Raw genomic sequence first — 27,979 nt, forward strand, 5'->3', positions numbered from 1 at the left:
AAAAGCAGCTTTATAAAATTAGGCCATGAAGTTGAGTTTGATACAAACTCAAAACAATTCTCTTGGATATAAGTTGCCACTTTCAGGTATGGAACTACACAGCACCAGCCGGCAAATGCAGTCAGTGCCCTTGTAACTGGCCGGGGTGCCCTTGAAAATTTGCCCTGCTCCAAGACCAAAGTGCCTTGACCTTAAAACTTTGTAATCCCAGGCCTGCAACTAGCGTCAACTATCCCATTGTGAGGCGAACTCATAAGTGCACAGTACCATTCATAATAGGCAAAAAGTTATTAGTTTATAAGATTTTGTTTTTTTTAAATGAAGCCTTTGTACAAAAGTTTTTTGAATTTACAAACTTTAATGAACACATTCACAGCTGAACACCCTGCAGTTGCAAATCAGATTGCATTCACGCTTTATATACACACACATAGAGGGCGGGAAAAAAAAACGGGAAAAAAAACACCACTTCAAGTCATTTACACAGTGATATAATTAAAGGCTGTACATTTTGCTTTTAAGCGTGCTTTGTTTTGATAAGCTTAATTCAGTAATTTACATCACAAGACCATTAATTTTGATTTTAACGTGTATATTAAACTTACAAAGTTCTCACAAATCATGTCATCTGGGCCCAATCTCATAGAGCTGCTTCGGCAAAACAAGTAGCTAAGCAGAACAACATTGTGCTTACCAGATTAAGGTTACCAGCCACAATGCTATTTCACATGTACAGTTTGGGACTGCTTAGTTCTGCTAAAGCCCCCCCCCCCCCCCACCCCCACCATCATTGAAACAAACCAAATTATAACTTAAATACAGCGTTGGTTGAAAAAGACGGCCTCACCGTTACAGAGGCCCACTGTCTTGTACCTAGACTTCATCTTCATAATACACAATGGTGTTGCATAAAGTGTGCCCTCAACAACATGGCGGGTATAAAATATAATAAATAGATAAACTGTACATAGACTTTGACAACACATCTTAAACTAGACTAGACCCCTAGGAAGTGACCTCTTGGGATGTTGTGACCTCTACGAGGTGACCCTTAAGGCCGTTCATAGGCGATCGCGCGATTGAAATTTTGACGCGCGACACAGTTTTACAGTCATCGCAGAGGCCTAAAAACTATGTCTTTTTTTTATCACACGTCAAGATTTCAATACCATCGACGCGGGACCGACTACAACTTGTAAATGACCTCTACGACGTGACCTTTGCTCTCTATGAAGTAACATGAAACTTCAATACAAACCACACAATATTTTAAGAACCTTGGGGACAGAGGAGCCTGACAGCATGGACATTTATTTATGCTGAACAATTTTGGTTCAAAGGCTGAAGTTAACTTCCGTTTACTTAATCACCAGGCAGAAGCAGCAATGGAGTTTGGGTTAGTTCAGTATTTTTGCTCCAAACTTTATGACTCCGTGATTTTCTTTGTACAACCAACTTGATTTTCACCTGCATAAAACCAACATCCTTATTTTTTATCCACCGCTCCTCCTCTTCCTCAAAAATTATTGAAGCCTCATTCATTACATTGCGTTGTTTCCCCTGTCAAGTGTTTCCCCTTGTCAATGAACTGGGCGAGATGGTCACAATACAAATTGATAGTTTGAAGCAAAATTTACCCACCCCGCAAACTGAGAAGAATGCAGCGCTCACGCAAACGTGCGATGGTCCCAATTTTTAGTCAAAATTGTGATTAAAAAAATTGTGATGGCAAATCTTCACCATAAGGTGGCGATGTTAGTATTGGCTGAAAAAAACTGAGTGAGATGGAAACTCCACGTAACAAGGTCCTACGCCTCGTACTTCACTGGGCAAAGGGAAACATCCAACTCGCCACAAAAAATATTTCCCCAACTACTGAGAAAACAATTTTAACAATGCATTTAGGTGTAGAACGGCAGTGCAAATAAAGAAATCTTTCAAATTGCGGAAAGACAGCAAAACAAAATTAACAAAAACGTGAACAGTTTGTGATGCATCGCGTCCAGATTGAGGGGGGGCAAAAAAGGGGGAGGAGCTATCTTCCCTCAATTCTTCAAGGTCCGGGCGGCCTCATGTTCTTGCTGGCTGTCTCCTCTGCCTGCAGCTGGCCGTGGAAGTTGTTGACTTTGTCTCTGAGCGCGACCATCATGTCGATCTTCTTGGTTAGGATGTCACCCAGCTTAGCTACGTAGTCTGCACGAGGAATAGGGAAAAAATGGTGTTCTGTTATTTTAACCTGGCAAGCAGAAATGTTTCAAGGGCAAAAGAAAACACCCCAACAAAAATTCATGGTCATTTTTACATTAAAGGTGTTTATTTATTTATGATATATTGCCTTATTGAACCTTTGGGTTTTGGCAGCCAGCTAGAAAGTGTATGCAATCTTACCAATGTAAGATATTTATTTATGAGATATGACCTGTTTACATTCAAACGGCCCGCTGTTGACAAAACACTGTATACGTCATGTTTCGCTGGGCAAAAAGACACGTAGTCATGGTAAGATTGCATACACTTTCTAGCTGGCTGCCAAAACACAAAGGGTTTTGCCCAGCGGTATGCGCGCGAATCATGTCATGGTTTTCGAGTGACGTCAGAGGTCACATCGTCTATACCACAAGGCCAGACAGCCACTCAAAGGTCACGGATACACTTAACTAATTTGGGCTGAGGATCAAATCAACTAACCGAGGGCATGTTGCCACCTAGGCTGAAAACAGGGTTACCCCCTTCACGCTCCCTATGGATTTAGTCACGAGTATCATTTATTAGGAGCCTGGCTGGTAGAGCAGAATGCACCACCTTCCCGATTTTTTTACAAAAACAAGTATGGTTAATGCCTTGCTTAAGTGGGGTGTCGTGGCCGAGTGGATAACATCACCGAACTCAAGCTCTGATGCTTCTGTTCAGCAGAGTGTGGGTTTAAATCCTGGTCGTGACATTTGTGTCCCTGAGCAAGACACTAAACTTTAATTGCTGCTCTCCACCCAGGGGTAAATGGGTATCTGTGAGGGCAGAGATGGTTCTTGTGAATGGTTTAGCCGAGAAGCGCATACAGTTGTCGCACAGGCTGTATACTCCCCAGGGAGCTGAGACCGTTTAAGGCCCAGTGACCAGGGGTAATAATGTCGGAAGCGCTTGGAGACACGCCTCGGGCGTGAAAAGCGCTATATAAAAACTGGTTGTTATTAAAATAATCAAGTGCACAAGTGTCAAAACCGGGATTCGAACCCACACTCTGCTGCTGACAACACCATTGAAGCTAAGGCTCGGTGGACGAGACTGCTCGGCCACAACATCCTATTTTTGGAGTTTTGCCTTGACTCATGTCAGATACATGTGAGTTTATTTATTAATTTATTTATGAATTCTAATTCTGTGTAGCGCCCTCTGTTGAGAACTTTTGGTGCCTCACCTTCTACATCGTAGTCCACTTCGTCAGTCATCTGAATCAGCCGAACTTCCTCAGCTGCAAGTTGCTGTGTCTCCTAATAATTGGGGAAAAAATAATAGTTTTGTGATTAAAAGTAGAAGATAATTGTTTCTTTCCTGGTGCCAATCATTCATTGATATTGTTTTGTCATTTGTACTTGTTCTTTGGTGGGGGTGAGGGGGTTATTATAATTAGAGCACATATAATGCGCTGGTATCCATAATAATTATATAAAGAATAACAATATTTTATTTTTAACATGGCGTCTTAAATGAAAAATCTCAAAACGCCGTACAGACAGTTTTTACTATTCACATTGAGCTAAAAAGAAGATGCTATTGGCACGAGGAAGGAAACATGTTTATCATATAAATAGCAGAAGTGAAAAAGAGGGTTTTGAGAGGCTCTTTGAACTTATGAATAGATGACATCTTACGGATATTATGAGGCAGATTGTATCACAGTAGAGGACCAGCATGAGAAAACGCTCTGTCTTATCAATTTTTGTGGGTTTGGGGAACAACCCTTATCTAAAGCCGGCCTCAGGTTGACCTTGCGTCAAAAAACAAAAAAAAGTCGGCGACTGACTTTTCAGGATCACACTGCGCCTGAGCTAAGACCATCAGCAACTTTTCAGTCTGTTTTTTGAATATTTACAACCTGAGCATAACTGTGATGGTTTTAAGACAATTGGAAACAGTCGCCGCTCGCAAAAGGTAACAGTCGCACGAGTAGAACAATTTCAACTTGTACGACGTGATCTTGACTGTCGGGAACCAATCACAGGCGCACAATTTCTCAGTTGTAGTGACCTGAGCATATTTTGTCTGTGCATTGCCGACGATTGTTGCGGACTATTTGTTCTGGCAAAACAAATATTTGTTCTGGCAAAACAATCACAAGTACATGTACACACATTAACAATATATTAAAAACTTAAAGGCAGTGGGCATTATTGGTAATTATTCAAAATAATTATTAGCATAAAACCTTACTTGGTAACGAGTAATGGGGAGAGGTTGATAGTATAAAACATTGTGAGAAACGCCTTCCTCTGAAGTGACGTAGTTTTCGAGAAAGAAGTAATTGTCCACGAATTTGATTTCAAGACCTCGAATTAGAATTTTGAGGTCTCGAAATCAAGCATCTGGAAGCACACAACTTCGTGCGACAAGGGTGTTTTTTTTTCCCATTAATATCTCGCAACTTCGACGATCGATTGAGCTCAAATTTTCACAGGTTTCACATTTTATGGATATGTTGAGATACACCAACTGTGAAGACTAGTCTTTGACAATTAACAATAGTGTCCAGTGTCTTTAAATATATATTAAAAACTTAAAGTACATAAGCAACAGTGCCCAGGAGAGCATAAAAGTTTAAAATAAAACTGTCGCCAAAAGGCACGTCTCCCAAATCAAAGAAAACATTAAGGCAAGAAAGGCCATAAACATACAGCACAAAAGAATAAAAAAGGTAAAGAATACATTCATTCGAATGAATAAAAAGGCAAGGATGAAAAACAAGTGAAAGTAAAGTATATTCAATGCGGTACTCAATGACTCACTGACTAGGCTTGTGGGGGAAAAATATAGCTTGCTGCGTCCCATATCCAATCTGCCTTTGGCCTCGTTGGATACTGGTCACAGAAGTGCTATATTTTTTCGTATTACACTCGCCTCGTGTGATAACTTTTATTGTAAATTAGAGAAGTTTAAATAAAATTCCTTCTCCCTTACCTCTAGGCACACTCGATGGTCGTCAACCACCTGCTCCTCCATCTCCTGGAGTTGATTCATTACTTCATGAAACGTAAACATCTCAGCGGACACCTCCTCTTCCTAACATCGGACAAATTAAGAAAGTTTAAGTTCCCTCTCCAAGTGGAGCTCAAAGATAAAAAATCAAAGACTCAATATTATAACGATAACTACAATAATATAACGATAACTACTTCTTAAAGGCAGTGGACACTATTGGTAATTACTCAAATATTATTAGCATAAAACCTTACTTGGTTACAAGTAATGGGGAGAGGTTGATAGTATAAAACATTGTGAGAAACGGCTCCCTCTGAAGTGCCATAGTTTTTGAGAAAGAAGTAATTTTCCACAAATTTGATTTTGAGACCTCAGATTCAGAATCTGAGGTCTCAAAATCAAGCATCTGAAAGCAAACAACTTCGTGTGACAAGGGTGTTTTTTTCTTTCAATGTTATCTCGCAACTTCAACGGCCAATTGAGCTGAGATTTTCACAGGCTTGTTTTTTATGCATATATGTTGAGATGTAGCAAGTGAGAAGACTGACTGGTCTTTGACAATTACCAATAGTGTCCAATGTCTTTAAGTTCCCTCTCCGAGCAGAGCACAAAGATCACAAATCGAAGACTCAATAATATAATGATAACTACTTCTTATATAGCACAGTTTACAATAACATATCAATGCACTTGACATTGGTGCCTAGCTGGTCATTGCCACTAATATTCCTTTCATCTTCCTCAGCTCCCTGGAGAGTGTACAGCCCTGAGTTGCTGTGGCGCTCTGAAGGCTTTTTTCAAACACAATATCAACCTTGACACTCGCAGGTAATAATAATAATAATTTATATAGCGCTTTATACACCCTAAGGGCGGCTCAAAGCGCTGAAACATACAGTAATTTATGCAAGATATGGGACTTAGTTTGAGTTGTGAGATCTACTTCTTCTACTACTTTTTTATGCAATATGCAGCCAATCAAAACAGGAACACCAGGGCAAACCCCTTCTCTTGTCTATAAAGTGCACTGGGTTATTTTACGTGCGTTAAGGGACCAACGGCTTAACGTCCCATCCGTAGGACGAAGCAATGGTTAAGTGTCTTGCTTAAGGACACAAGTGTCACGGCTGGGGATTCGAAACCCACACTCTGCTGATCAGAAACAACAGAGTTTGAAATCGACACCACAAGATAACCCGATTATACACGTTGGTAAGCATCTTGCTCCAAGTGTCATGACCAGTATTCCGAGACCACACCCGGATGACTTCACCACAAGATCTTGACTACGTACATTATGAGTGCACAGCATGGCCAGGTCACTGTTACTCGGGGACAAACACTCAGGGAGTTTCTCAGGACTCGGCGGCAGGTTGAGATCCGCGGGGTAGTCACCTCCTCCTGGGGAGTCGTTAGGGCCGCCTGGACCCAGTTCTTTCACCCTAGAAGATAATATAGAACATTCGTAGCTAAAACCTTTTGAAATGCATCACCAAGACATGAATGGAATTCTAAAAATTAGAACCAACTCATTATCTGAACTATTTCCTTCTCTTACCAAACTGCTTAGCCTACTAGTATTAGTGTGTTTAAAGTTTGTATTTGTTTGCATCTCTATAATATGTCTGCATAACATAGTGAGATAAAAGTGTGTACTTTCTGAAGTCTATCTTACCCGTCTGCATAGCATACCAAGTTTAAACTTGCGATTGCCCCACCCCTGTTAAATACTACATGACTGCAGCGTGCAATATGCTGGGAAACCCTGTATACCTATTTGCAATGATGACTTCATACTTTTTTTATAACCTTTCCAGACGTTGTAGAGATAGTTTGGCATAGCAGTAGTTTTGTACACAAGCCTTTAGAAAGTGTTTGCTAACTGGAGATTAAGCTTGGGCGATATCGATTTATTTTATTCACGATATATCGCCGACAATATATCGCGATATTCGATATAATCGCAATTAATGAACTCCAAGTGAAAGTTGTAGAAGAGACAGTCCTAGCATAAGAGAGGTGTTCTAATGACCTATTCTTCTGGTTTTACCCCAAACCTATGGGGTGCAAGATGTCTCAGCTAGCAAATACATCGCGATATTTAATCGATTTATCGCGATATATTGCGATATATCGCGATATATCGATATTTCAATTAAAACCAAATCCATCCGATATCGAAATCGTGTCCAAATTAATATCGCGGTATTCGATAATATCGTGATATCGCCCAAGCTTACTGGAGATTCTCAGTCCATGAGTCATACTGCCTAAAGGGTAATAGACCATGTTAGTAACTAAAATGTGTTTTCGGACTACAGTATCGGTGCACAAGCCGTTTTTTTTTTTTAAGTGTGTACTTTTTGGCATCTCTCTCGACCCTTCTGCACAGCATTGCAAATATTTAAAGTGTGTTTAAAGTGTGTACTTTTTGTCGTCTCTCTTACCTGTCTGCATAGCGTAGCGTGTTTAGAGTGTGTTCACAGGAGCTCATACCTGGTGATATCATGGCAATCTAAAGAAGCAAGAATGAAAAACAAAAACGAAAACACCGACATCACCACAATGGAAAACTACAGGGTTTAATATCTAGCAGTTGGAACATGTAGTTAAGTAAAACCCAGCCCTCCCAAAAGGTTTTAGGCACAAAACAATTTATTAAACTTGGGGTCGATGTTTGATAACATTGACATGCTTGACATACATGTAGTCCAAAATAATTCATAAAAATTCTCCACTCTATGGTGATTCTAAATGTTGGTGCTAGTAAACTTTTGATAAGATTGACATGCTTCCTGCCAATCCAATACAAATTTTTACGTCACAAATTCACAAGAAATGATTCGGAGAATTGAGCTGTGTTCAACTGATGTGAAATATTCGCACGGAACACAGAGCTGTGACGTCAAAATTGGTGTCGCATTGTATTCACACCTGGCTTAACTCAACACCCAAATGTTTGGACTTTGATAGGATAAAAGTTGTCTGGATCTTCCAAATTAACGAAAACATTTGGGGATAGATCATGGAAGATTCTGAGTAAGTGTTGGGGAAGGGGGAGGATGGGAGGGCCCCGTACATACCATGCAAGTCTTTGTGTTGTCTCCAATGAAGGAATCCCTCAGTACTTGGGTGAGTTTACTGGCTCTGAAGGGAACGTGAGCCCCCTTGTGGGAGAGGGAGCGGATGCACTCCTTGAGGGCCAGGAGGCTCTTGTTGATCTCCGCTCCTTCCATCCTCGTCTGGCGGTTGGAGCTCTGCGTGTCCTTCCCTCTCTCATTACCTATGGGTCAGAGGTCAAGAAAAGGTCACAGGTCAAAGGGTCTAAAGGTTTTTGTTTTTGTTGATGTTTATCTTCTATATATTTTATAAAATTATTGAGAGACGATGTCAGGTAATTTCCAGCTTCGGATTTAATAAAGTTGTATCTAAACTAATCGTATCTAATCAACAATTCAAGGAAACTTTGTGAAAACTTGTGTCCTCTATCTTGTGTTTGTGAATGGAGTACACTGCACAAGATTCAATCGGAGGTATTTGCATGGACCCTCAACAGGCATGAAAGGTCAATAATTTTCTAGTACAAGGGCTTACCTACATGTATATATAGTGTATTGTTTTTCAGGCTATTAAATCACAATCTTTCTGAGTTTTCAGGGGCAAACGAATCAGAAATCAGACCATTGTAGGAGGAATACATGTATCATGCCTGCCTTATAACAAGCACATTACAATAACCCTCTAGTCCCTGCACCGCCCGAGTTTCTGAAAACCAATTTTTCAAGATTCTTGCCGTAAACAACTGGAATCGTAGTTCAATTTTTAAAAGATAGCTTAATAGTTATGCACAATTTTTTACCCTTTCGGTAATGTTTGTATAAAAGTACAAGCTCCCATTGGGAACAATAATCAGCTCTCGAATATTTTTTTGTAAGGATCAAAATGGACACAATAGCTTTTCAAGGCTTTTATCTGACTCAATGCTCAAACTAATTAAATGCGAAGGCGTTAGTTTTCGACAATATCAATATTAATGATGAATAAATACAGTTTCCTTTGTGTTTACTAATTGGTATGAGCTAAATTATTTCATCGTCATTAGCTTCGATGAAATAATTTAGCTCATACCAATTAGTAAACACAACGGAAACTGTATTTATTCATCATTAATGATGATATTGTTGAAAACTAACGCCTTTGCATTTAATTAGTAAGAGCATTGAGCCAGATAAAAGCCTTGAAAAGCTATTGTGTCCATTTTATCCTTACAAAAAAATATTTGAGAGCCGATTATTGTTCCCAATGGGAGCTTGTACTTTTATACAAACATTACCGAAAGGGTAAAAAATTGTGCATAAATATTAAGCTATCTTTTAAAAATTGAACTACGATTCCAGTTGTTTACTGCAAGAATCTTGAAAAATTGGTTTTCAGAAACTCGGGCGGTGCAGTGACTAGAGGGATAAGCACCCCGTTCAGACCAGTTGAAAAACAGCTCGAATGTGACTGCTCGCGTCGTTCAGCTTTTTTGCTTTTCAGCTAAGAATGAACCGGGCAAAAGATGTTTCTAAAGCCGATTACGTATGTGAAATGTGTTCATGCGTGTTGTGTTGTCATTTGGCCTTCGAGAAAGACTCTAGTAGGATTGAAGCGTCAGGCCATCAAACTTCCATTATAACCAACGAATTCCCACTTCATTTCCAAACAGAAATGATTTTATTCTTCCCATTTCTAGGTGTTTTAAATTCAAATGTTTGCCTCACCTGCAAGATCAATCAGGGAGAATTTGCCATAGAGTCTATTGGCTTTCTTTGTCCGTAGAATGATCTGGAATACAGCGTGCGATCTCGATGAATGATTATTGGCTGACGTCTGGCCAGATGTCCTGAATGTGGTTAGAGAAGGAGTCATAACAAACGTCACTATTTTGAGTTTAAAAAGAAATAGCGCCATCATGGGGCTACAGATGACTCAATTGGTAGTTTTTTGGTCATCTTAAATTTGAGTGAAGTTTACACAATTGGTTTCTATTGTAATAATAATAATAATTATAATAATTAATAGGCAACATTTTTATCGCGCATAAGCAGCGGCATCAATACGCTTTTTTACCTAACAATAAAATTCTTATGCTATACATAAAGAAAAAAAGGAAAAAAAATACCTTACGCTACACACATAAAAATTGTTATAAACAAATGGTTAGTAAGATGCAGGAACAACAACAGTTTAAAAGTACACATTTTTTTGACACTGTCAAACACAAATTGCTAAAATCACCAAATATATAAAACACGGTGAAGAAAAGTCAATTGCTCGCAGAAACTGAAGAGTACAGTAATTCATTACTTGGTTTTTAGTATAGTAGCTTCATTCTCATCTTTAACAGTCCAAGCACGTCTTGAGCATATTTCAACGGGTTTTAAGGGAACCTTGGATCCCAAAATTTGTAGAGTGTCATGGCCAAGTGGTTAAGAGCATCGAATTCAAGTTCTGGTTCGTTTTCACCGGAGTGTGGGTTCGAATCCCGGTCGTGACACTTGTGTCCTTGAGCAAGATACTTTACTACAATTGCTTTTCTTCACCCAGGGGAATAAATGGGTACCTGCGAGGGTAGAGGTTGATATTGTGAATGAAAAAGCCTTTGGAGCGATATAAACTGTTGCCCAGGTTGTATACTCCCAAGGGAGCTGAGAAACATTAAAAAGGGATGTTATTGGCCCTATGACCAGGGCACTAATGTAAAGCGCTTAGAGAATTAAGTGTTAGTTATTAGGCGCTATATAAATCGAAAGTTATTATTATAATTGAGGCGATACAAAGTTGTTACACTGACATAACCATATGAGATGAAAACAAACTCAAGCACTTTAAGTTAAATCTTAATAGACCAGCACTGTCTGTTCATGCACCATGCGACCAACCAGAGAAAAACTTCATTAGTGAAAGCAATGAAAATTTGTTTATCCTTTAGGGGGGATTTTGGGCACATTTGGGTTGCTGCAAGTATAGGTTTTCTTGGTCAATTTCAACAAATGAGCGGCCAATTTTAATTTTCATGCTATCGAATTAAAGCTGTTTTGCCTCTCCAGATGCAAAATTGAATTCGGCCATTCAATTTTGTTTTGAGTTGAGTCAAATTCCTTTAGCGCTCTGTTCAATTAAGCGTATCGTCATTCTTTTTTGTGACACACACGCCTCAAGAAGCGTCTGTGAATTTGAATGCTGCTTTGATGAACTGCTAATTTGAATTTTGTTAAATCGAACGATGCAACATTTCATTTGAGTACCGGTAATCATAAAACGAAATCGACTGACCCTTGTCAGTAGCATTCGATTTCGCGCGAAGTAGAATAGCTTGGTAGTTAAATTGGCTGCTCAATTGCCAAAATTAACCGAGAAAACCTAAAAAAATAATAATTGGTTTATGTTGTAGTGGATATTTTGCGCACCTTGTGACTTTTATCGGCTATCAGGGACTACATGTACTGATCGGTGACTCACCTAACGTTGTTGCCAACCGTGATAAGTCGTAGTACATCATCAACCGAGTTGACTGACTTCTCTTCTAGACCCACCACTTGGACAACCTGCTTACCGTCCTCTAACACTCTTAGCTTGGCCTTCTTATTCAACAAATCAAACACCTGCAAAAATAGTATAAATAAGTATCACAGGCATCAGTGCGAGCTGTTCAACAAATTTGTCAAGAGGCCATCATTGCTGAATCTGGGGGAAATCTGTGCTGGGCAGCACAGTGTATTTTGCTAAGAGTGTTTGGTTAAATTTGTATCTGCTGACCTGGCCCAGCAACGCCCTATGTGGCTACAACACTGCAAGCATATAACATTTTATGGCTATATTTATAGCAATATTGACAGTTTGCCCATGAGCACAAAGTAAAGTATCTTGCCTGGCAAACAAGCCTTATATCTTACTGCCATCAACTAAGTCGTGTTTTCATGCAAGGAATGAGATTTTATTCATGTGAGAAAAAAAAATAATAGAAATGGCCTAGGCCTGGGCTTCCCCTTATTCTAGACCTAGCAGTACCTCTCAGTCGTACAATTCAGGATGTTAAGACTCAGTGTGTCGCCAGAAATACAAACCTACAGGTTTGAACAAAATGTGGAACATTTTCTTTCTCCCTTTAGTCACTAACATCCCACAAACAATGTAGAAAAAAACAAGCGTATTCGCTCACCTTGCCACTATAAATCTCAAAGAAGCTGCAGCTGACCACAAGATCTTTTTTCCGATTCTCCGCCTTGTGGTAGAGCTTGAATACATCGGTCGCTGCTAAGGCGTAGATTCCTTTGGTCACATCTTGGTTCTTCCCGTTAAAGTTACCTCCCATTGTCTACAAAAAGAGAATGAGAGAAAAAAGGTCATAATTTGTTTTCTTTTGGTTGGACATTTGCTCAAATTAAAGTATAAGATGGCCTGCTTGAGAACAAAATTGGGGGTTGCCAGAAGGGACAGACTTCGCAACACAAGAGTAAGTTAACTGCTTCACTACGTCTTCCAAAGATCTTCCAACTACAATTAGGAAAACAAAACTCATCTTGGGCATGTGAACAGAATGGGCAATGGCCGGTACCCGAAAATTCTCCTAGAAGCTCACATTGCAGGTAGCAGACCCAGAGGAAGACCAGGGAAAACTCTGCGAAGAGGCTGACATACCATCTGTGGCAGCAGCAGGCCACCTACAATCCTGGCCAAAATGCTTGGGCCACCCTTTCCTAACGTTGTATACAACGATTCCCTGTGCACTTCCCATTCACATTCAAAACATTTGTCCCCCGCCCCCCGCTCAATGTTGACTGTAACTCAGAACACAACTCAGAACACAATCAGCAATTAACTCAGAACACAACTCAGAACACAATCAGCAATTGGAACCAACATTGAAAGGGGGCAGGGGGGCCCAACGAGATATGGCCGGGATTGTAGCCAGGAAAAGATACCTACATGTACATGTATGGAGACTCACATTTGAGAAGCCATCTCCGGTGTGGCGGTTTCAGTCTTCCGCCGTGTTCAGTTTTCCGGGTGACATAGTCGGACATATCAGCACGTTGTTCGAACGGTTTTAGCTTTCCGGCGTGTTCAGTTTTCCGGGTGACCTGTCAGATACCGCCGCGAGTACCCTGGCGAGTACTGTAGTTCTCTCAGCAGTGACCCCACATTGTTTATATTATGATTCTTTTCTGTGTAGTCACATAATCTCTTGCCCCATCTTTACATGTATTCATGGGTACAACTTTAGGCAGGTCACACTCTGCTTGCATAAAAAACAACTCATACGATCCACGCGTTTGCCGCTAGTTGTACTCGACTCGTGGACGCCGCCATGACAGCTACCGGAGGGTAATGGATGACTCAATACAGCACTAAAAATTGACTACTTTCGCTTACTGTGCGCAGGCATCGCATGACGTAATGCTACCGTATTTGGTCATTCGGAAAACTGAACACAGCGGAAAGTTGAAACGGCCACACCGGGACCTAAATGTAATGTACCTCGGGAGGACAGCTATGATGATGATGATGATGATGATGTAACATACATGTAACAACATGATGATGCTATGGACAATGCTGGCTACATTGCAATCAATGTTCAGCATCGTCTTTGGAGATGAAATGTAGCGTGGCCGATTGGTCAAGTGAATATATCTTGAACACTTCTCTTGTGAAGGGGCGCAGCAGTTTTTCCTTTGGTAAGGGGCACTTCAATGGTAAAGACTGAGAGATTTTGGTGTGTCGTGGTCGAGCTGATAAGAGCTTTGAACTCAAGCTTTGGTGTTCATGGTGTTCGGAGTGTGGGTTCGAGTCCTGGTCTTGAAACTTATGTTCTCCATAAGCAAGACACTCAACCAGTATTGCTATGTTCTTTGGATGGGATGTGTAGCCGTTGATCTTGTGTGTTGCGTAAATGCAGGTAAATGATCCAACTACACTTATCGCTAAGGGATTTGCCCCGGTGTTTCTGACAAGGAAAGTTCTCTCATCTAAGTACTGACCATGGCGGATAGTGCAGGAACCTTTTGCTAATTATGTTGACGCTTTCACTGAGCATTGTGAGCAAAAAAACTTTACAACACAAAAACAAACACAAGTTCAGGCCTATATGCTTCGTTTTTGAAAGGGCAAGTGCACCAAGGCATTTTCTCCTTGGTAAAGGCCACCCTACGAGGAAATTATACATTCCTAGTGTAGCGTTTCAAGAGCACCAAGGCAATAACCAGGTGGCATGGGGGCATTTGCCTTTGTTTCCTACTTATCAGAACCAGGCCTGTTAGTTTGCTTTGTATTCGAAATGCAATACAATGTTTTGGGGAACATTGGAAAATGTCAGTTTCAAGGCAGAGAAACACTGCAGCGATACCTAAAACGATAACGATCAAGACGCTAAGATAATACATTCTATTGGTTTAATTGCTCCATGCAGAGTACGCACACGCTCATTCAACCATTACAATGCGTTCTCTTTGCGTCATGATCGTTTGTCGTTGCAAACTCAGAAAAATGTATTTTTATGTACAAAATGGTTATCCAACTTACATGCGTCTTTCCACTGCCTGTCTGTCCGTAGGCAAAGCAGGTAGCAAAACCCTTGCTGAATATCGTTTCTACCAACTTCTTGGCTGTAAATCTGGGGAGTCAAAGAAACCTGAGATTAGCATCTCTCGAGTGTGCACTTCCCCCCCAGGAAAGATTCATCTAGTGTGAAATGAACATAGGGTGGTGGTGGGGTTAAATATTCCCAAGGAGTTTCCTAGGGTTTCACTTCCGATGAAACGGCTCAGTACTCTCGGTGACAATGCCAGCGAGTTGACCAATCCTCCAAAACTATTCAACTTGGTGGCATGGGTAGCCAGTACAAAAAGCACTCGCCCCTCACCAATGTGACCCTGGTTCGATTCCAAGCTCAGGCCATATGTGAGTAGAGTTGTGTGCTGGTTCTCTCTTACGCCACTTGAGTTTTTCTTAGAGCCCTACGAAAAATCAAACACTTCCGATCTCTGTCTTTGCTAGCTCAATGGTAACGTCCGTCGATGTCGGTTTTTTCCCATTATCGATATATCGAAAAATTAATATCGAGTATACTCGATATATCGAGTATTTCCCGCGCGCAAGATGGAAGCCTAAAAACAGCACTTGGTATACTCATGGAGGTAGAAATATTTATACCATAGACTGACAGTTTAATAGGGTTACATTTCAACTTGTTTTTGTCTGATCCCCCGAACTTGTTTGTAGTCCAAACAATTTCAGATTGCGTAGTCCCGCCCCGATTATTTCTGGTTTTACAACAAAGTATGATCGCCGCTACCGCTGGCTTGGCCAATTGGTGAACGCTCACCACAATTCTCGATTCGTGATTGGCCATGATTGGCCGTCTCAAAATGACACAGAGCCTTTGTGAGCTGCGTGACTCGCCGACATTAAGGTGTCAGTTGCCGATGCATTGACGTAGAAGTGTCAATCAAGTTGTCCGACGGGCGCGCGGACTACCTTTACGGTTGAAAATGGTTGAGATAATCATCGAAAAAAAATCACTAGAAAGTCCCGCAAAACACAGACCTACCACTCAGCGATCACAATATACAACGCACGCAGCATGCAGTCACATAGTCTCCGATAAAGGCTCGTAGTCTTTTTACTTTGCATTCTATAACCAAGGCAAGAAACATTGAATGCTAGAACGCCCTCTATTGTCGAAATAACGCAGTGCATCACGCGATACCGCCTTGACCAAAGACTGCATGTGTCTGCGCATGCTTGGGCAAACGGGTTTTCCCCCCGAATTGCAATAACCATACACGCTGGTGTGCACGCTTAAACCGTACAACAGCATAGTCTTCGCTGGTACGCACGCAATAGCCGCCGACAGCGTGGTCTGCGAAGCATATAGTTCCTCGGAAATGTTAGCTTGTTCACCGAAAACAACACAACGTGTAGGCTTTATTTGACCAAAATGACGCCATTACGATACCTTGGATTGATAGAAAGATTATTGTAAGATTGTTTTCTTCCTTGTTTTGTTTTGTCTTGTTGATTCGGGGAAGTTTTTGCGGGGTATTTTTGCAAAGTCAATAATGCTGTGATGAAGACGCATTGATTTTGATCACATGCACAATGGGAAGTTGCATCTTATACAGCCGATAGGCTAGGGCAGCAGCGGCGGTTTCTTTTGAGGTTTTACCGTGCGCTCGCCGCGGGGTCGTGAACTTCTGCGGCGGGCCGGCGGCTGATGGCGAAAACACAAAGAACATGCAGACATACTTGCTTGTAAAACGTATTTTATTTAATAGGGCAACTCAAAATGATGAAACTACATAACGACGACGGCTTTTCTAATACTCAAACACAGATTTCTTTTAAATAATCGGACACTCTTTTGGTATTTTCGATATCATTTAGGAACTTCGAAATTTTCAAAACATCGAAATTTTTCGATATATATCGAAAATCCGATATTACGATATGATTATAAAAGTGACATCGGCAATTTCGATGTCAAAAAAATATCGAGTTTTTGAGTATTTTCGATATATCGACGGACGTTACTCAATGGTCATATATGGATTAATGTAGAAGGGTTGCCAGAGGCGCCCTTACATGCCATCAGCCCGGACACATTGTAGCCACGCCCTCCACAATTTCGGCTACCCAGCATGATGTAAGGATGATTAGCCTCCCAAATACTCATTATTATTATCTGCATGAATTTCTACTCACTTGTAAACTAACTCATTGGATGCGTGCTCGTCGAAGCTGTAATCGAACCGGAATACCTGGTTCTCAAGGTACTTGGTCAGGTCCACCTTGAGTTTTGGTTCATGAATAACCGTCATGTCTTTGGAGGGTATCGTAACCACGTCAACATCTCGCTTGCTATTTTCTGTAAAGAAAAGAGGAACTTGTTGTCAGCAAAATGACAAAATCAGACTTCAATGATACCTCGATACATAAACTATGCCAGCCTACTATATGACACCATGTGGTGAATGCATCTCCATAGTTAAAGGTTAAAGTTCACCTTTTTTATTGAGCGGCCTCTTCCTGACACAGACAGTGATTTGATGATCGTCTACCTGTAAATTCAAAAAGACAATACCAGTCATGATACTCAGAGTCTTGACTGCAAAACAAGCCGTCCCCAAAGTCTTCAGAAGAAGTTGAATCTTCGAGGAAACAAGACATTGTCACAAGCTGGGGTCACCTAAGCCTTGGCGATTAGGGAAATGAACTTCTTGACTAGTCACGCCTCAAATAGTCATGAATTCGACTCAAGTCAAGACTAATTTTTAATCCCCAGGATACGATCCCGCATATTGTTTGCCACTGGCGAAATATAGTAAAATATGCTGAAAAGATTAAAGGATTGTGTCACTGTTTCATATTGTAAGTAAATTATGTTGTTGTGACTAGTCGTGAGTGACACAATTGTCTTACACAGCAGGTAGTTGCAACTGTTTAAAGTAGTTGTGACTCGACTAAGCAATCAACAGTCGCGACTATGACACTAGTCGCACTAGTTGCCCAGGCTTACTCTCACAGTCCTGGGCCCAATTGCTGCTCAAGCACACATTTTGCTTTTAAAAGCAAAAAAAATCCTTGCTTAGTAAAATCGGATTACCGGCCAAGACTCCACTCAATTGTTGTGCTAAGTAATCAACAGCTAAATACCAGTCACAAGCAATGAATATGGCATGACATTTTTGGCCAGTGGCCAGTGAAAAATAAAATAGCCATTTTCGTGCTTAGCAAATTTGTTGCTCAAGCAGCTCTATGAAATTGGCACCTGGCTACGTTGCTCTTTAGTAAACATGTGATGCAACAGGTTACAAGATCTGCTCAACAGATTAATGCAATGGACTCAAGTGCTTTTGTTTCTAATAATCAGAGAGTGGGTTCCAGTCCCGGTCTTGGCACTTGTGTCCAAAGCAAGACACTTCATCATACATTGTAATTGCATCGTCCTTTGGATTGGACGAATAGCCACAGGTCTAGTGTGCTGTGTAATACACGTTTAATTTAAGGACCCAGTACAATAATCATAAAGAGAAGGGGGACAGCCCTGGCAGAGTTTCTGGAATATTGGCTACTGCACCTTGGAAAATCTCACATAAAATGGGTTTCATAGTTCATAGCTCTATAACCCCATAGGCCGAGTTACACTGCAGTGATAACGGAAACGATAACGATCACGACGCAAAGAGAACACACTCTATTGGTTAAATTGCTCCACGCAGAATCTGCACACGCTCATTTAACCAATATAATGTGTTCTCTTTGCGTCATGACCATTATCGTTTCCGTTATTGCTGCAGTAAGACTCGGCCTTAAACCTGTTCTCAAATCAGTGCCATGAGCACCCATCTGTGGTGAACACCAGCACTTTTTAAAGTGTTCATCATTATCCTTATTGTTCTCTATTCTGGTTACTTACACAATCGTTGTTTGTGATCGGCCGGAAGTCCAAGTCTTCTTGATATTCCCGTATCATTCGGATGAACTCCCACTGGGGATGGTTCCCGTCTCCCTCCTACAAGAATCAAAAGATTGTTCCAAAGGTTAAGACAACTCTTATAGTTTTATGAAAATTTAGGCCCAGATCCCAAGCATTATAAGTTTACTACAGCAGTCTTCAGTCTGACAGAATCAAACAAAACGCAGTTGGATTTTGAAGGGTTGGGGCTAGGTAGGGTTTTACAGGAAGTTAACAAACTCTTACGTTGATTCTTTGCATGACTTGCTCGGCTTGCTTCGCTCGTCTGACCTCCCGGTTCTTCTTGATTTTGTCCACCTCTTTCACCACGTTGCTGCGCCTGCGATTAGCTGCTGCTGCAGCAGCTGAGGGGCAAAGGTCAAATCAAAAACATCAGGTCAGGGAACAGGGGGTAGATTTCACAACAGTTAGTCCTAACTTAGGAAAAGTCCTAGGTATTTATTTAAAAAAAACTCTAAAGGCCGAGTCACACTGCAGCGATAACGAAAATGATAACGATCACACTGCAAAGAGAACACATACTATTGGTTGAATGAGCATGTGCGTATTCTGCGTGAAGCAGATCAACCAATAGAATGTGTTCTCCTTGCGTCATGATGGTTATTGTTTTCGTTATTGCTGCAGTGTGACTCAACAATTAAAGCGTTGTAGCTCAAGATAACAGTAGACTTAACTCTTTGTGATCCTTCCCTTGTTGGCAAAGTGACAATCTTTCCCAACACTCACAATGTGTCTGTTGGGACCACTCGGTTTAAATTCCAAGAAGTCTGATTAAGGTCTGAGTTGAGATGGGTTGTCTATCCCTACATGTACATGTACATCATCCTTAACTGAACATTTCTGCAATAGACCGATCCAGTAGGCTCCGCCCATGACGCACGTGTGAACAAGAACACGTGGGGCTCTCCAATGCCTTTCTGCACAACTCTGCCGCACGCGCCAAGCATACGCGCATGCATGTCGGACCTTAGTGTCGGACCTTCGTTGCGTTGTGATTGGTCAATACGTAATGCGGCGGACCTTAATGGATCGGTCTATTGGGCAATTGGGTGGTTTTCCTTTTTACAGTTTTACTTTATGAACTACTGTAACATGGTCTGCAATTATGTAGAAGTTGTTGACTTTACAAACTGGTCGACTGTGGTATTTTTTCACTTTCTCAAGCAAGAATAATTTGTTGGAAAAAAACCTACCAGCGGATTGTTTCTGTGCGTTTTGCACTGGTCCTGCTGGTGCCGGGGAATGGTTTGCGTTGCCATTCTCTGCAGCATGTAATGCGTTGGGCCGCCCCGCTCTGGCTGACGACACTGAAGGGTTTGGGTGAATAAAAATGAGAGAACTAAAGGTTAGGGAATTCGTACAAAATTTAATGCCTTAAAACTGCCATAAAGGATTTGGGTACTTTTTGTAACACAAAACATAATGTCCACAGATTAACATAAAACTTACTCAGTTTAAAGATAACGATGGTAGAAAGCTTCCCTTAAAATGTGTTACATAAAGTACCCAGACCCTTTAAAAAAATGCAATATTAAATCATGAACACAAAACACTTACAAATCCAACTCACTTTAAGATTATCTGATAGAACTTGTGTTTGCCAACGAAAATGTCCTTGCCCCATCACTCAACATTTCAATCAAGTATCGCCATTACCATTTTCTATTATAATACTTTCTGATTAAAATGAGTCTTTCTGTTTTTTGATCTGAACCAGTATGACTGCAACCGCTAACTGTAATCCATCAACTAAGATTGGTATTCTGTGTCCACGTCAAGGCAGGCCAGAAAATGCTTTCTAAAAGATTGTTTGCTTTAAAGGTACAAGAGGATCATGTGTACAGTACAGTGTATGTACTACTGTATTTTGATAACATGGACTTCATAAAGATGTGTATTTTTTTACCAAGAAGCCTTTAGACCTTTTCGCAAATACTGGGGCGCGCGCGTAAAGCTTGGAACTAGGTGCATAGATTTGTTGTGGTCTAGTTGGTGATCAAATTTGGTCCATATCTATCCGGATCCCACAATGCACCTCATTCAACAGTCTGCGCTTATATGCAATGGTAAATACCATTTGCGAAAAGGCAGGCCTGATACTTCACGGAGGCAACGGAGGCGATTGCCTCCGTTGCCCCTTGCCATTGCCTTGATATGCTCCAGTAGAAATTTACTCATAGGGTGCCCTTTGCCAAAGAGAAAATGCCTTGGTGCCCTTGCCCTTTCAAAAACGAAGCATACAGGCCTGAAAAGGTCTTTGGCAGTACATGTAAGCATCTCACAACTATATTTGCCTGAAATGTTCGTTGATTTAAAATCATTCAAAAAAATCCTGTGGTGTCCAGTTAGATGCTGCCCTCAATAATGGCCAGAAAAATGTTGGTCGCTGATTTCACAGGTTTGCAAGGGACTTGTGCTTCGTGTTCTAGTACCTTATTATTCCGGTAAAACTAATAACCCTTTTAGGCAAACAATTATAAACACATTTAATGTACACTTCTGCTGCCTGAACATTGGGTCTCAGACTCTCAGATAAATTAGTTCAGAAAACTGAAGTTCACAACAACACACAACAGAACTACATGGCATGCCTTTCAAAATCTCTACAACTACTGTAATGTAACTCTACGTAACTTTGTCTAATTTCATGGTACTCCTGTGACCTACGAGAAAACCACGCTTTACAGCCAACAGAATCATCACTTTACACGGCAACATCATGTGTAAGTGGTCATTGGTTTTTAAAAGCAGTGCCACAAAAGTAGACTCTCTACAGTACATCACAAATAATGTTTTTGTTTCAAATTAGTCAACAACAAAAGGCCTTTGAATTACAAAGAAAATGCAAAATAATCATAGAGCAACAAGAACTAGAGGGCGCACTGGCCTAAATACACGCCCCGGCATGCGAGCAGGCGGCCATTTTGTAAGTTCACAAAACAGGCACCCCACAGCGTGTTTGTGCGGCCAGTTGACACAACACCATCGCGCATAGCGTTCAATAAACACAAATTCCAACGTGTACTTCATATTCAACGCGCGTACAGAATGGCGCGCGTGTCTCCTTGCGGTCCCGTCGCGTTTGTGCAAGCAACATCACCAGTGCGCCCTCTAGTTCTTATACATGTGTATATAACTATGAAAATAATAAACTACACTACATGTATGTAGGTACGTAGGTACACATGTACATGTTCATTGTACCTACATAGATGCATCTAACGTAAAGACTAAGACTCGTTAAAAAGAAAAAGGAAATATGAAAAACTTGATTTGTTTTACCCTCTTTACATGCCGAAAGTGATAGCAATTCCAAGGGGAAACAGGAACATTTATTTATTCTCATAAGTACATGTAATGCAAGATAATGACTGCAATGTACAATGTACAAAATATTAATGGTTTGATTGAATGAATGCAGATTGTATCACTTTAAAAAATAGGAAAAAAAGAACGCCACTTCAAAATTACCTCAAATTACACTGAATATAATTTTTTTTTTACTAAATTACCAAAAGGCCTACTGAACTTAAAATATGTAAATTTGTAATGCCTCACCGAATTTGCATCGCATGTATGAAATTTGTAATCCCATTAAAAATACAAGTAATCTTGTATGCGTCAATCAAATACTTAATTCTAATGAATATTCGTATTAACCGCTTTTAAAATGATGGCACCAGCCGTGACCTTGTTGCTAATTTAACATTCGTGTGAAATCAAGGATAATAAACCAACTACTGCCATCTGTTCCCCAGTAGACAATCATTCCAAATACATGTAGGTGTCGACACAGCACATGTAAAAGAAAACACCGCCTAAAAACAACCCCAAAATGATTTTCCATTTTCTAGGAATTGAAACCAACCAGAACCTAATTCAAATTGATTACTACATGTACATGTAATTAAGGTTTTCTTTTCACCCAAACACTAAACAGGTTGAGTGAGCTAAAACAAAGGCAGCCACCATCCCATTGATGTTTGGATGACTCATGAGTGTGTTATGTCAACGAGCAGGGTGTCCATGATGATGATGACACCAGCCGACACTGTGACCACCCCCCTCCCACATCATTAATAATGATGTTCAGCTCTTCAACGTACAGTGTATTGTGAGTGAATCATTTAGGTTGAACTATTCCTATAATGCCAATAAGTGAATGAACTCTCAACCCCCCCCCCCACCCAATCCCTACCCGAGTACAGTATGTTATGTAAATAAATGTTCAGCTTTTAATGTGTCATCATGAGTTAATTTTTCAGCCTAACCACAAAAACTGTCTGAATAAGCACAAGTCATTCAAATTTATTCTTAAAATCGTTTAGGCCCTAAAGAAACCCCCAGGATTTTTATGTAAACAATTTTTGAATAAAATGTGCACTTTTTGTTGTCGTTGCAGATTTGTAGATTGTGCATGCATGCAGTCCTATTTAAACTCACAAAAAAATAACTTAAATTTTGTTGCGTCTGTGCAAAAACCTTGCATCTCGATTTGGCAAAAATTATGTATCTCGCATTCCATCGTGCAAAAAATTGGGCCTCAGCTAATTAATCTTGGCACTTGGCACTTGTTTGACAGACATTTGCGTTTGACAATTTGAAACTTTGGCGTAATCCAGTGTTATTTTAGAATGGATCTATTTTTTACACAACGATCATAATGTAGATTATAAAATATATAAATATTAGAGCCCATAAAGTATGCTGAAAAATAAAAAACAGAAGAACTAAAAATCACAATGCTCATTTTCTTTACGTTCTCTTTTACAGATCTTTTATGAATAAAATGTAATTATGTTTAACAGTATGTTGCTAACTATTGCTGTTCGCTTGAGCAGTATGCTAATTTCAATAACACAGTTGAGCGCACCCACGCTCTAGAGTCACATATTGAATTATTCCTTCATGAACAGTACTTGGAATTCCTAATGAGTTGATAGCTGACAGATCCAAGAACACTCTAAGGGTGGTAATGTGGTGTGTATACTGTAATGTACTTACATTTGTAGCTTGGACGATACCACAATATTATCCAATGTCGCGATACTAATTTGGAAACGATTTCGATATCGGATCGAGTAGGTTTTAATCGAAATATCGATATATCGCGATATACATGTATCGCGAGTATCGCAATATCGCGATGAGACATCTTACACCCCATAGGTTTGGAGTAAAACCAGAAGAAGAGACGATGTGACCTCTGACGTCACAAGAAAATCATAACATGATTCGCGCGCATACCGCCTGGCAAAACCTTTGTGTTTTGGCAGCCAGCTAGAAAGTGTATGCAATCTTACCATGACTACGACTCTTTTTGCCCGGCGAAACATGACGTATACAGTGTTTTTTCAACAGAGGGCGGTTTGAATGTAAACATACGTACATGTAGGTCTATAGGTCATTAGAACACCTCTCTCATGCTATGACTGTCTCTTCTAGAACTTTCACTAGGAGTATGAAGACTGATGATGTTAAATTTAATTAATCGCGATTATATCGAATATCGCGATATATTGTCGGCGATATATCGTGAATAAAATAAATCGATATCGCCCAAGCTTATAATGTACTTGAGTTATTGTTACATAATCAGGAATATCACAACCCTCCTCCGTATATGACCATTCAATCTCATCCTCTGTGGTTTTTAATATTGCCAGCCTGCAAAATCTGAAATATTGGTTCACAGTAGAAGCCAGGGATGAGAGTCATTACTAACGAAAAAGTGTTAAAACTTGGATACAAATTCAAAGGTACTGTATGTATGTTGAAATGATGCCATTTCCACCGTTTGGTAACCCCTGGGGTTATATATTCCAGGGGCGGATTGCAATAAAACGGTCTTAGTCAGCAGTCTAAGACCAGTCAGTTATAGCCAGCTATCTGCCTTAGACGGTCTTAGCTTAGTCAGTCATTAAGCCTATTGCAATAAGTCTTTGATAGGTCCGCGAAAGTAATGCAATACAAACACATGTCCCATAATACATAGCACATCTACAGCACTAATTAAACAGCATTGTTCTTATTGCATCGGTTTAAATCATCGAATATCAAGTCTGTGAATATTTGTTTTACTCCTGGGAACATATTTTTCGATACACTGTATCATCATCATAACACCCCCTTACCTCTGTTTTGTTCCCTGGCTGGCTTGGCTGCTTGCTGCTGTTGAACATTGGCTAGGGGCATCCTTGCACTGCTTGGCCTGGCTTTGATACTGGACACAGGGGCAGGGGGCTTGGTGTGGGCTAAGGGAACATCTTGAACCATCTCTGGGCTCAGCTCTGGGTTTAAGGCATACACCTGGGATATCTCCACCTGAAATAAGAATTATAGTAACATAGGCTGAACCAACCACAAGAACCATCTCTGTCCTTACAGGTACCAGGCCTGTATACTTCGTTTTTGAAAGGTCAAGGGCACCAAGGCTTTTTCTCTTTGGCAAAGGGCACCCTATGAGGAAATTGTAAATTTCTACTGGAGCATTTCAAGGGCACCAAGGCAATGGCAAGGGGCAACGGAGGCAATCGCCTGAATGAAGAGAAGCAACTAAATTTAAGAGTCTTGCTCATGGACAAAACTGTCATGACCGGGCTGCTACATGTAATACCCCCCCCCCCTTCTCTCCAACCCTGAATCGAAACAAGAACTTGGGTCCACACACCATTAATACAATCACTGTCAGACCTGATAATTCACGAAGGCAACAAAGGCGATTGCCTCCAAGCCCCCTGGTCATTGTCTCGGTGCTCTTGAAACGCTTACACTTTACAGTGGAAGTTTCTTTTTGGGTGCCCTTTACCAAGGAGAAAATGCCTTGGTACCCCTGCCCTTAAAAAAATAACAGCATACAGGCCTGCACTATGTTACAGAACCTATGAATTTGTACACAACTGCACTCCTACGTGAATAGAAGCAAAGTGCTTTCCTATGAATCAATCTCTGCTGTGACAATCCTGCAGAGATTTCAGACCTCTATTCTTATGAATCTAGGGAGGTAGATGGGATCGACTGCGACAACCAGGTCTCATTGCCCCCACCTACATGTATTCTCTCATAGTCAAATATAACTGTAAACGTATCAAACCCACATAGTATTAATTTCAAAGCTGGGTAGGACACATTAGAAGAGGACTTAAAGGGGCACTATCATCATGAATAAAGCAGGCCTGAGGCTGTACATGAAACTACACGTATTGAACTCTCAACCACTTCGTCGCCCAGGCTTATCTTTGATCTTTTAAGGATACTAGGTGGCCCCCATAAGGATACTAAGCTAAGGGCAGCAGAGGTCATGACCACTGTGTAGTTCTTGTACCTCTTTGCCTTTGGTTTCTCCTCGTTCAAACCACTCCACAGTGACACTGTCTGTAGCTTTGCTGATGCCACTTATACACGCAGAGTGAACTCTCCCTGTGTTAAAAATACAAACAAAAATCATTAAAATTAGTAAAGTTACAATTTTTTTTCATTCAATTATCTTGTTTTAATTATTGTACTGCCTTTTTGATGAAAACTACATGTACATGTACAAGGATCAATTTTGTTTTGCATTTTTGCCTTGCTAAACAGTTTGACAGGAAAGGTTTTTTTTAGTGCCATCTGAGTACTGTGGCAGTGGATACGTACACCCAAGCTCATCTGAACATCTTTCCTGTTTTTTAGCAAATGTTAATTTCATGGAGCGGCACTAAAAATGCAATAAAACTGACAGTTAGGGGGGACTTGAAATATTACTGTGATTACATGTCTGATTAAAGCTATCAAGTGTTTGTAGGAGGCCAAAAAAATGTGTAATTTGTGTTTGCATCAAAGAGGGCGCTATACTGTAAACACCTTTAAAAGAAATACTAAAAGAAAAGATTTAAGCAGTGCTGAATTTACATCAATATCAATTATTATTATTTTGAAAAAGAGTATTGTTTAAAAGTTCCCAAGTGAACTTTTTTGTGACAGTTTTCTATGATTATGAATATGACTATGAGTATGATATCCAAGGAAAATTATTGATTAGTGGATATTTGTGTTTTCAATTTTCAAACGAGACAACAATCACTGATCAGACAATGGAATTTGGGATAACTTTCGAAATGGCGCAACCACTTTTTCACTAATTTTCACTATAAAAAAGAAAAAGGGAAATCTCATTGACGTATATAGTATATACTATATTATTTTGTATCGAAGTGGTGGCGCCATACAGAAACTTTTCCAGAATGGAAAAGTTTCCGTATGGCGCCACCACTTTTTCATTCGATATGAAATAATATAGTATCTAAGATAAGATTCAGACTACACTGTACACATCCATTCCATAATGGCTATTCATTCAATCAAGTCAAAGTTAGTTATCTTCTCTTAATTATCTTCTCTTGTGTTCAGGACTGTTGGTGTTGTTTTGTATTGACTATTGTTGTAGGCATACAAGTTACAATTGACAAACAAATAATTTAGACAATTTAATTTGGACTCGAGACTATAATCATGAAAAAACCCATTGTCAATTGTCACGATTGTAAAATTAAAAACTGTCAATTCGAGCATGTTGAGTTGACTTGTATGAAAAATCAGAGTCAAAGAAAGTTTCCCGGCCTTCTCCACCCCCTTCACTAGCCAACCATTCGTGCCATTCTAAATCATTATAACCGTAGCAAAAACTAATCGTGTTGTCACGGCCACAACTGAAAAGTGACAAGACTGCCTGCATTGCCAAGGCGCCTGGCGATGATGACACATCCAGAGACCAATTCTGTATTCAAATACGCACAATAACAAAATGACACACCGGTTTACCAATGTCTACACAACAAAAAGAGGATCAATTTACCATCACTTCGCTGTATATCCACATTCATACCGACATCCAGTGTACTGGCATCCATTTTGAGTGCTTTCCACCTGGGCCAATGTGTTTTGGAAGTAAATTCTTTGAACTATTTGGAGGAAAACTCGACGATGTCTAGCGATCGAGGATTTCTCCCGTTGAAATTTTGAACAACCTGCTACGCGTGCGCAGACACCGGGCCGGGCGCCGTCATTCCGTAATTTTGTAAGGGCGCCCTCTCCTGTAAAATAGCATTCTGCTTCAAAACTCTTGCTTCAGTTCATTCGAGGGGGGGGGGGGGGGGTGTGGGGATGGTGGGTGGGGTGGGGATGTCAGTATTTCGTGTCAACTATAGCTTGTATATATTGCATGGATGTCCTACATATTTTAAGTAAGACCTCAATGACTGGTCTTTTAAAACGAGCGTGTGCCCG

General features: G+C 40.4%; 1 protein-coding gene across 2 annotated transcripts; it reads right to left on the reverse strand.

Moving 5' to 3' along the window:
- Nucleotides 1-319: 319 nt before the first annotated feature.
- Nucleotides 320-27,739, reverse strand: LOC117297558 (kinesin-like protein KIF2A). Of its 2 annotated transcripts, XM_033780654.1 has the most exons (19): nucleotides 27,549-27,739; nucleotides 26,040-26,134; nucleotides 24,850-25,039; nucleotides 21,998-22,000; nucleotides 19,909-20,022; nucleotides 18,941-19,059; nucleotides 18,656-18,751; nucleotides 17,243-17,297; nucleotides 16,942-17,104; nucleotides 14,761-14,851; nucleotides 12,398-12,553; nucleotides 11,698-11,840; nucleotides 9,957-10,078; nucleotides 8,277-8,476; nucleotides 7,641-7,708; nucleotides 6,488-6,635; nucleotides 5,173-5,274; nucleotides 3,416-3,488; nucleotides 320-2,193 (listed from the first exon to the last, which is right to left on the reverse strand). In XM_033780654.1, exons 1-19 carry the CDS (start codon nucleotides 27,601-27,603, stop codon nucleotides 2,054-2,056), a joined length of 2,133 nt encoding a protein of 710 aa, XP_033636545.1. In that variant the 5' UTR covers nucleotides 27,604-27,739; the 3' UTR covers nucleotides 320-2,053. The 2 variants fall into 2 exon arrangements, with proteins under 2 accessions (XP_033636545.1, XP_033636546.1); XM_033780655.1 differs by lacking the exon at nucleotides 21,998-22,000 and having other exon boundaries at nucleotides 2,054-2,193.
- Between the last annotated feature and the right edge of the window lie 240 nt (nucleotides 27,740-27,979).

This window comes from Asterias rubens, chromosome 12, assembly GCF_902459465.1.
Source record: "Asterias rubens chromosome 12, eAstRub1.3, whole genome shotgun sequence".
In the NCBI taxonomy this organism is placed as follows: domain Eukaryota; kingdom Metazoa; phylum Echinodermata; class Asteroidea; order Forcipulatida; family Asteriidae; genus Asterias; species Asterias rubens.

Bases quoted from the DNA above. Each gene is read 5' to 3' on its own strand.
- LOC117297558 (XM_033780654.1), bottom strand. From the start codon at position 27,603: ATGGATGCCAGTACACTGGATGTCGGTATGAATGTGGATATACAGCGA. The intron at 18,752-18,940 runs GTAAGAGTTTGT...TGATTCTTGTAG, and splicing joins AAGTCATGCAAAGAATCAAC to GAGGGAGACGGGAACCATCC. The intron at 12,554-14,760 runs GTAAGTTGGATA...CTCTTTTTGTAG, and splicing joins CAGGCAGTGGAAAGACGCAT to ACAATGGGAGGTAACTTTAA.